Raw genomic sequence first — 10,406 nt, forward strand, 5'->3', positions numbered from 1 at the left:
CGTATATATATATATATATATATATATATATATATATATATATATATATATTCGAGTGCTTAAGCAGTATGCTTTCATCAATGTCAGGTTTGCTATATGCAAGGCCAAATGTACATTAAGTCAGGTTCTTGCGCGTTTGCTCGATTGTTCGAATGAAATCGTTCGGTGTTTTCGGTAAGTCACAACTCAATTCGCCTATAATTGTTTATATTAGTATTAGTTTAAGCTAGCTGACATTTCTTGAACACTCGCTCCTCATTCACAAAGCAATGTTAGACGGCCGGACGGAAAACATTCAAATTTGGTGAAATACGAGACGTGAGGCATACCCTTTGGTGAACCACCAGTTAACAGATTATGCAACAGAACATCCTGCCAAATTACAAAACCCATTCGAACACACGCACATCACTTTTCCAGCCAGTTTGATACAATGGAAAGTTAAAGGTATCGAATCACCCCGCTGTCATTGGGTGACTGAACAGGTTTAGAGTGATGCATGACCTAGGCTGCTTGTTTAAGTGAAGACATTCTTTCTTTGATGAGGATGACTTCGAGAACTTGTAAAGGGCGTCTGTTTGGACATAACTTTAGAGTCAGTGTGTCTTCAGCCAGGTCGGAACGTAGGAGTTTTTATTGTGGGTCCTGCGCGTATGTTGGTCTAGCGCTCCCCCCTGCAGGTACGTTGCATGCGTCGTGATAGAGCTGTCGTAGTCATTCCAATAAAGGTGGAGTTGCGGAGCCGGTAGTGTCCGTACGGGTGTTTTAATTCTATAAATTATATCTAAATCGATAAATCTCTTAAATTATAAAATTATCTATAAAAGGCCGCGAGGGGTTATTGCGCGAACAACACTGGTAACAGTTCACACTTGTGCTGACAGTCGCTTTGGTAGTTAAACCGATGCCAAAAAAATGATCCAAAACATTCCGATCCATACTGCGGTATGCAGCCAAACCTGGAGAGTCCGGTCGGGCCCCGTCCCTGCTGTGTCACGCTGTGCGTGTGCGGTATGGTATGTCTTGCGTGGTTGCGCGCCTTCGGCGTCTGCTGTCCGGATTCAGTGTTTGGCCCGTGGTGGGGCCGTCTGCTGCCCGGTCCTGTGGCCTGCCTGACCGGGGTTTCTGCTTGCACATCTGTCGACCCACTCGGCCTCTGACGCGGGCGGTCTGCTGCCCAGTCCTGTGGGCCCATCTGATCCGTGTCCGCCTGCCCAGTCTATCTGACCACTCGGCGGCCCGTCTGACCGGGTCGGCTGCTGGCACGGTCCCGTGTGGGCCGTCTGGTCCGGTGTCTGCTGCACGTTCCGTGTGGGCCCGTCCTGACCGGGCTGTCTGCCTGCCCAGTCTGTCTGACCCGCTCGGCCCGTCTGACCGGGTCGTCTGCTGCCCGGTCCTGTGGGGCCGTGCTGGTCCGGTGTCTGCTGCCCAGGTTCGTGTTGGGCCCGTCTGACCGGGCTGTCTGCTGCCCAGTCTGTCTGACCCGCTCGGCCCGTCTGACCGGGTCGTCTGCTGCTCGGTCCGTGTGGGCCCGTCTGACCGAGGCGTTTGCTGCCGCAGGCCGCAGCCGGGTGTGCCGACCCCGTCGGAACACCAAACCGAGCTGGACGAGGATGCGACCGAGTCGGCCGCCGCCAACTACTACCAGTCCGACTTCAGGCAGGCGTTCGGCGGCGGCGGCGGCGGCGTGCTAGACGGCTACGGCCCGCCGTCCGGCTACGGCGGGTCGGCCGGGCCGTACCGGCCGGCGGAGCGGGCGCTGCACGAGGATCCGTACAGCTTCACGGACGACTTCAGCGAGCCGGCGGGCAAGCCTCCTGGGCAGCCGCCGCCGCCGCCGCCGCAGCCGTCGTCGCCGCCGCTGCTGCCCTTCCACTTCCCTAAAAAACGCGGCCGCAAGCCGAAAAAGCTGCTGGAGGCCATGTAAGCGGAGCCGTGCGGCGTCGATCAATAACGGCCGACGGCAGGCGTGAGAGTGCGCGCCGCCTCCGGCGAGCAGAGTGGCTCCGGCTCTCTCACGCCCCCGTCATCTCCCCAGGCCCCCGCCCCCGCCTCCGCTCTCGCCATCTCTCCACGCCCCCGCCCCCACCCGTGCCCCCCGCTCCTGACATCTCCCCACTTTGCTGCCCCCGTCATCTCCCCCGGGACCCTGCCCCCGTCATCTCCCCCCCCCCCCCGTTATACCCCCTCCTCCCCCCCCGCCCCCGCCCCCGCCCCCGCCCCCGCCCCCGCCCCCGCCCATGTCATCTCTCCGCGCCCCCGCCCCGTCATCGCTACACTCTCCCGCCCCCGTCATCTCTCCATTCCACCGCGCCCGGCCGGCTCCTGAGAATACGCGGGTGAAGCCGCTAGAGCGGCGCCTGTCGGGGTCGAAATTTGCTTCACGGGAGACGACGCCAAAGTCGCGGCTCCTCTTATTGTGTCCCTAAATCCCATTGTATAGTGCGTATGCCAGAACTGTCACGTCCTTGCGTCAGAACTGTCACGTCCATGTGCCAGAATTGTTATGTCTTGGATTATTCCCTGTGCCTGTGAAACGCACATCACACCGCAGGTCGGTCCCGCCGCTGACCGAAAAGTATCCGGCTATTTCGTGTTTTTCCAAGTAAGAAGTGCGCCTTTCAAGCACACTGAGCACAAGAATGCCGACCCCGTCGCGCACCGCTCCAGTGGTTCCGCCCAGTCGATTCTGAGTAGCCGGCCGAGGGCGGTGGAGTGGAGAGATGGCGGGGCGGGCGTTTGAGAGCGACTCCCGCCTCTCACGTTTTTTTCTCCTCCGGGCGGCCATTGATTTCGTATGCTGAAGCTGCCTTTGCCGGGGGGAGGGGGGAGGGGAAGTGGGAGGACGGCGCGCCATCGTCATTAACGATTTCTTGAAGGTCGGCTGTGGCCTACCTGGTATCATTTAACGCAGGCGTTCTTCTTCACACGCCCACGTCCGCGGGTGGATGGTTCCGTTGCTGCTCGGTCGCTGTCTCCGGGAAGTGGACAGCGCCGACAGCCTCAGGTCGCCTGTGTCTCGCGTGTGTGCCGACCCTGGCGGTCCCGCCTGTCCGATCCTGATAGCAGCAGCCGTCCCCGTGCGTTTCCCTCCCGCCGGCCCACCGCCCCGCACAGCGGCCGTACCAGCTGCCTGACCCTACCACCGCATCTCCGTCCAGGGCGGCCGCCGGCATGGAGGTGCCCAAGTATAAGACACCCGTGCGCAACACGGACCCGAGCAAGCCGCGCAAGAAGCACGACCGCTTCAACGGCCTGTCGGAGGAGGAGCTCTCCAAGCTGACGCTGCCCGACCACCTGGCGCCTGGACTCGACATCGTCTTCGTGAGTGGCGCTTGTGGCGGGGTCGCTTCGCTCTGGACACCCCGTGCCGCCGGCGTCAGTCTGCGCGCGGCCGGCTGGGCTTCCGGCGCGCTGTGGACGGCCAGGCTACTCCTAAATTCTGGTGGTGGTGGTGATGATGGTGGTGGGGCGGGGAAGGTCGCCAGGGCGGTAAGGTCTCATTCTGTAGCATATCCCGGTGCGAGCTGTCAGGGATATCCGTGCGATTGTTCACAAATAGAGTAGGATGCGTACGGAGAAGCGTAATGCGATGGCTGGATGAACCTGGCCGCGTGGGCCCCGGCAGCAGCGTTGCCAGTTCCGAGTCCTGGAAATGAGATCCTTCTTATGGGGTGCGGGGATGGTTTCGTCGCGCCCCCACGTGAGCGGGCATTGCCCAGCTGCGGGCGTCACGGCAGCACGGCGGTGGACGCGGCGGCGGCGCAGCTAGCGGCAGCTGTGAGACCCTCTGATCGGCGGCTTGAGCTGCTGCTGCTGCCACGGCGTCGTCCCCAGCAGCCGCGGACGTTCTGGGCACTGGGGATTGCCGCACTGGGATCGAGACAGTCCCAACTTCCGCGGCGGCAGAGCCGGGACATCCTGACGTTTGCGGCTTCTGGGTCGGGACATCCGGGCGTCTGCGGCTGTCGGAGCCGGGACATCCGGGCGTCTGCGGCCGCAGAGCCGGGACGTCCTGCCGTCTGGGGCTGTCTGGGTCGGACCACGGCCGCTGCCGCCGCCGCTGACGGCGGACAATAGGCAGCCGCTGATAGCAGCCCTCCCCCTGCCCTGCCCCGCCGCTGCTCGTCTGGCCGTGACGGGCGCGCGCAGAGCCATCTAGCGTGCGGAGGCGGAGGCTGCGTTGGGTCGCGCGGCGGCCGCGCTGAGATGAGGATCGATTGCCATCGAGCGGCCGGGCCGACGGCCGCCGTGCCCGCCGCGCCGGCATCACGGCCCGGCGGGCTTTTACGTTTAGTGCTCGCCAACACCGTTGCGTCATAAGCGGAGTCACTGATGGCTACAAGCATTTCATTTCATTATGCCTTGAAATACCGGTTTGTTTGGAAATCATCCCTCACTTCCCACTTCTTCTTTGCTTTACAGGCTTGTGTTATTTGTTCCTTTCTGTTGATTGTATGGCTTGATCAGCAGGTGACCCATTGATGACGTAAAAGGCCGAATTTCGCTTGTGCTGTGCAGAGAACGAACGAGTAGGACATTACGACCATGCTCGTTACGGCCACGTGAGTGAAAACGCATGTGAGCCCGGATTTCTAGGAATGTTGAACGGGCGCTAAATGATCCCACCTCCACAGTTAACGAAACCTAAATGGTTAATCATCTCATGAAAGAACGAGGACTTATATTAGCTGACGCAATGACTTAATTCGGCTGTGAAATGGTAAAGTGAAATGTCCCCTGACTATTCGAGCGTGAGGTCAGACATTCTGGCAAATCCCGGAGCAGACATCCGGGTAGGGTCTGGTGGCGCGAGGCTCGCCAGCCACGAGAGTGTCGTCCCCCGCATGTCATCAGGTCACACGCGGTGGTCGGGTGCTGGGTTCGTGCCTCTCTATGGCGCGCCAACAGATTGCCTCCGCCCGCAGATCGGCATCAACCCGGGCCTGTTCGCCGCCTTCAAGGGTCACCACTACGCCGGCCCCGGCAACCACTTCTGTGAGTGTGCCGCTGCGCCCGGCCCCGGCCCCGGCCCCGGCCCCGGCCCCGGCCCTGTGCTTGCCCGACGGGGCTCCGGGAACCGGGCGGCGGAACTCCATCGACTAGCCGAGTCCCGCCGCCGGCATCAGCCCCAATCTGACCGGTGCTATTGGAGCTGTACGACGCACTCTGCTGATGAGGCTATGTGCTGTCGCCTGCCTCTCACCCAGGCAGAAAGGGCGGGCACCGCGAGGAATCGCACCCCGCACCTCTGTTTTCCCAGACGCGCGGCTAGATCACTGCTTTATCAGGTCCCCAATCTGAGCACTGTGCTCCCTCCTGCACCAAGGCACTCCTCACTTCCCACCACTCCGCCTTCGGCTCAGCATTGATCTCATTGTTCTATTAGGGTGCCGATAGTGTAGTGGTTAACGCGTCTGCGTTAACCGCTGCACGCCTGGGAAACCAGAGGTGCGGGGCCGGATTCCCCGTGGTGCCCGCCCTTCCTGCCAGGGTGAGAGGGCAGGTGACGCCATTTAGCGTCAGCAGCTGAGTGCGCCGTAAGGCCCCAACTCACTGTACTTCACTTCAACTTCACTCTATCCCAGTCCGTTGGCTGACGTAGTTTTCATCGCGCATGTCATAACAGATGACTCTCACGGGTTATGTCGCTGCGATGGCTGCCATGTCCTCCGAACGCCGGCGGGCCCCAAGACCTGGTGTTTTGTCTTCCTTTAAGTGTGATAATCCGTACTCATCCAGCACTAGTGTCCCGGTCCCATGTCGTCTTGTTGGCGTCGGCTTGCCTCCGGCCGAGCCCGCCTCCGACCTCCCGGAGGCGGGAGGTGGGGAGGTGTGTGCTGAGCGGACCCTGACCGTCGCCCGCCGTCCTCCGTAGGGAAGTGTGTGTACCTGGCGGGCCTGATTCCGGAGCCGCTCGGCGCCGAGGACGACTTCCGGCTGATCGAGCTCAAGATCGGCTTCACCAACATGGTGTCGCGCACCACCAAGGGCAGCCAGGACCTGACGCGGCGCGAGATCAAGGAGGGTGCGTGTCCATTGGCGTCGCCGTCCGGGGCTAGCACGGCTGGCGGCCGAGGCGGTCGGCTGGCGAGGGCTGGGGGCCGTCGGCGTTGTGCGCATCCTTTCGCCGCAGTTTTAGAAATGTGCTTTCGTTTGGTATCGGTAGATCGGCCGTTATTTGATGTGATGATGCGTTCGTCGGAGATTTGGCCCTGGATAGAGGCGGTGTGAAGTTGAGTTACGCTAGGCTCCAGGCTTCTGCCGAACCTTGTGTTCAATTTTTTTTTTCAAGCTTATCATATTGTTACAGAGTCGCAGATTTCCTAAGGCACGGTGAAAGCATGCTGACAGTCTAGATATGTTGCATGTAGAGATGGTTAGTTGTTTTAGAACGCATTTGACTACAGACTGGTAGCTCGTCGCTGGCTGCGTAGGCACCCTTTTCCCTAAAATATACCGACTGCCATTGCACTATTTTCAAAGTTGTGGTCACTTTCCGTTTGTGTGGTCTCTTTCTTTTGGCCATAGGATTTTGTTTACGCTGCGATGATTCTGCAAAGTTTTGGTCTCGAAAAGGAATTTGCCACCTTTGGGGCGTACGTCAAAAGCAAACTCGAGTAAACCTCAGGACCTGGTGACCTAACCAATAATATTGGGGCGCGCCCTGCAGCACCAACCATATGTAACAAGCGAAAGAATCGTACTTAATCTCGAGTCAAAATTATGCAGTCAGCGTTTCGCCCCAGCACTAGACTGTTGTTTATAACCTTAGATTTCGTTTCTGATCTCTCTGTCTCGGACCCGGCGATCATGGCCCATACAAGGCGTATAAGTGAGACATGCACTATGCCATCTGCGGCTGCATAGCGATTTCACGTTGATGTTATTCCAAACAGGCATGAAACTCAGCGTCAGTTCATAGCGTCATGTCCAGAGGCAAGGCGCAGAAGTGGAAACACCCCAGCTGTTCGTGATTTGCTGCTGAAAGTTGAAAACCTCTTCTGAGTACGAGTATTTTTGTTCATGGAAAAGGAAATTAGGAAGTTTTGTTGTCGGCTCAGTTCCTTTGACTATATGTAGTGTCTCGTTTCAGGCGGAAAAGTATTACTCCAGAAGCTTCAAGTGTTTCAGCCCAAGATAGCCGTATTTAATGGCAAGGGCATCTTCGAGATATTCTCCGGGAAGAAGGAATTCTTGTTTGGAAAGCAGCCTGAGAAGATCGAGGGAACTCAAACGGTATGTCTGAGTAGCGTTTGTCCTGTGGTCGCCCACAGCTGGTTCTTCTAGTTTGTTGCATCGCGGCTGATTCCCATACATTCGTTTCATATCGCGTACCCCGTAACGTTCATTGTTTTGGCTTCAAGCTGTGAACAGTGACTGCGACACGCTCTACGTACGGTGATATGACCTAGAGACGGTGCGGTGCGTTTTTGGGCCGTTTGCCGTAGCAGCTAGCCCGTGCAGCCTCCAGCTAGCCTGACGACGCTCTGTGCCGGCAGAACATCTGGGTGATGCCGTCGTCGAGCGCCCGCTGTGCCCAGCTGCCGCGCGCGCTCGACAAGGTGCCCTTCTACTCGGCGCTCAAGAAGTTCCGCGACCACCTGAACGGTGAGATCGCCGAGCTCGACGACTCGGAGATCACGTTCGAGCCGCCGAAGCCGCACCTGGCGCGGCGAGAGAAGACGGCGCCGGCGGCCGGCGACGGGCCGCCGCCGGCGCCGCCGCCGCCCGGCGAGCCGGCCGCCGAGGGCCTCACCGTGCCCATCAAGAAGAAGCGCGGCCGGCCGCGCAAGATCCGGCTAGACGAAAACGGCGTGCCGCTGCCGGTGACGGCCAAGCCGCGGCGCGCGCCGCCCGCCGCCGCCGACGGCCAGAAGAAGCGCGGCCGCCCCAAGAAAGCCAAACTAGAGTCGGAGCCGGCCGCGCCGCCGCCGCCGGCCAACGGCGCGCTGCCGTCCATGTACGAGCTGACCAGGGGCGAGTCGCTGAACCCGGCGCTCAGCGGGCTCGGCATGAACGGGCTGACGTCGGCCGGCTACCCGACCGGCTTCCGACACGGCTCGTTCTCGCCGCCGTACGGTCTGCACCAGATGGCGCCGCAGCCGCAGCCGCCGGCCTACCTGCAGCCGCACGCCGGCCGGCCGGACGACAGCGGTGGCGCCGGTGCCGGCGGCGGCCACTATCAGCCGGAGCCGGCGACCATGTACCCGCCCTACGGACGGCCGCCGCCGCAGTCGCAGTCGCCGTCAGGGGCGTACCCGCCGGCGCTGGGCGGTGGTCCCGGTCCCGGCCCCGGTTCCGGCCCTGGTCCTGGTCCCGGTCCTGGTCCTGGTCCTGGTCCCGGTCCTGGTCCCGGTCCTGGTCCCGGTCCCGGTCCTGGTCCTGGTCCCGGTCCTGGTCCCGGTCCCGGCCACCACTACGCCCACCCGCAGTACGGGCCGGCGGCGGCCGGCAGCCACTACGGCCACTCGCCCGGCAGCCAGTACGGCCAGAGTCCGGCAGCGTCCGGTGCCTACAGTCAGTCACCGGCCGCCCAGTACAGCCAGTCGCCGGCCGCGCAGTATAACCACTCGCCGGCCGGGCAATACAACCAGTCACCGACGGGCCAGTACAACCAGTCACCGACGGGCCAGTACAACCAGTCACCGACAGGGCAGTACAATCATTCACCAACTGGGCAGTACAACCAGTCCCCGAGTGGCCAGTACAACCAGTCGCCGAGCGGGCAGTATAACCAGTCGCCGAGCGGGCAGTACAGCCAGTCACCGGGCGGCGGGTACACGATGTCGCCGGCCGCGCAGTACGGCAGGTCGCCATCGGCTGGCTCCGGCTACCGGCAGAGTCCAGGTGTGCTGAGCGCGGCCAACCCGGGCTCGCCGGCCGTCAAGAAGGGCTCGCTGACGACCGAGGCGGGTTCGGACGAGCCGAGCCTCGGCCTCACGCCGCCGCCCAGCTCTCCCTCGCTCGACCAGCCCGACTTCGAGGCGCCCGCTTCGATGCTGGCGCCGGAGGCGACGGAGCCCGGCGCGCTGCTGCCGCCAGGCCAAGGAAGAGCCGGCAGAGCTGACCGCCTCCTCGGCCAGCCAGCCAAGCTTCTCCGGCCCGAGCACGCCGGCCGACGCGCCGGCCACGCCGTTCCCGGCCGCTAGCGGCGCGCAGGCGTCGCCCGCGCACTACGCGTACGGCTCGGCCGGCGGGGCGCAGGCGGGGCCCCTCGACTTCTCGCAGCAGCAGCAGCAGCAGCAGGCGGCGGGCGGGGGCGAGTACGCGGCGGCGGCGGCGGCGGCGGCGCAGGCGGCCGTCAAGGCCGACCTGGCCACCAAGTCACTGTCGGACCTCGAGTCGCTGGTGGATCAGATCCCAAGCTTGAACAGCGCCGACGGCCTGCTGGCGGGCGCCGCACACCCGGCGCACCCGGCGCCGCTGCGGCCGACGCCCGAGCACGCGGCCGCGCCGCCGCCGCCGCCGCCGCCGCCGCCGCCGGCCGCGCCGCCGCTCGCCGACCCGTACAGTCCGCAGCCGGGTCGGCCCGGCTCGGCCTACTCCAGTCCGGGCGGCCAGTACGCCGCCGCCGGCTACGGCGCAACGTACGGCGGCTACGGCGCGCAGCAGCAGCAGGCGTACCCGGCGGCGGCGGCAGCGGCCGGCAGCTACCCCAGTACAAACTTCTCCGTCATGTCGCTGGCGAGCAGCAGTGTGTCGTCGCCCTCGCAGCCGGCGGCGGTCAGCGCCAGCGGCGACGCCGGCCTCTTCTCCGTGTCCAGCCTCACCGCGCCGCCGTACAGCGGCGCCGCCGTGCCGGGCGCCGGCATGGGCAGCTTCTCGGCGGTGGGCAACATGGCGGGCGGCATGTACCCGTACGGCGCCTACGGCTCGCCGGCCGCCTACGGCTCGGCTGCTCCCGGCTTCCCGTACTCGGCGGCGGCGGCCGGCTTCCACGTGCCGACGCCCCGCTTCGCCTACCCGTCGCCGTACGGGGCGCCGGCCTACCACCAGGGCTACACGCAGCAGGCCGTGCTGGAACGCTTGAAACAGGAGCATATGGACATGCGCTTCGGCGGCTTCTAGTGCCGGTGCCGGCGGCGGCCACTGTGCGGCACCGCGCCGCTCGAGCTTCCAGCTGCGGCCGCCAGGGGCGCTGGCAGCGGCGCCCCATGCGCCCAGGCTGGCGGGGAAATGTGTGTTGTGAATCTAGTCAATGATGAACAAATCGATTTCCTTCCGGTAACTGTTCGTTTCTAGTCAATGGTGATAGTCGCGTTTAGTTGTTGTGTGATCACCTATTTCAATAGGGACCTACATTCAGGTTTTTAGTCGTGCTTTACGCTCGTGTTGAAAGCACCGGTTTTACATTATTGTCACTAGTTTTGTGTACAAACACCGTGCGCATTTGCTCTGACCCG

At 62.5% G+C, this 10,406-nt stretch overlaps 1 protein-coding gene across 1 annotated transcript; it reads left to right on the plus strand.

The window, feature by feature from the left end:
• The first annotated feature begins 947 nt into the window (after positions 1–947).
• Positions 948–10,071, plus strand: LOC119101900 (uncharacterized). The gene is made up of 11 exons (XM_037225287.1): positions 948–1,000; positions 1,561–1,923; positions 3,162–3,324; positions 4,929–4,998; positions 5,879–6,028; positions 7,097–7,239; positions 7,503–8,145; positions 8,238–8,248; positions 8,436–9,014; positions 9,046–9,245; positions 9,822–10,071. The coding sequence occupies exons 1-11, from the start codon at positions 948–950 to the stop codon at positions 10,069–10,071; spliced, it is 2,625 nt and encodes an 874-aa protein (XP_037081182.1).
• Positions 10,072–10,406: the final 335 nt, after the last annotated feature.

The sequence above is a fragment of the Pollicipes pollicipes genome, unplaced genomic scaffold, assembly GCF_011947565.3.
Source record: "Pollicipes pollicipes isolate AB1234 unplaced genomic scaffold, Ppol_2.1 Scaffold_4911;HRSCAF=5802_pilon_pilon_pilon, whole genome shotgun sequence".
NCBI lineage: Eukaryota > Metazoa > Arthropoda > Thecostraca > Pollicipedomorpha > Pollicipedidae > Pollicipes > Pollicipes pollicipes.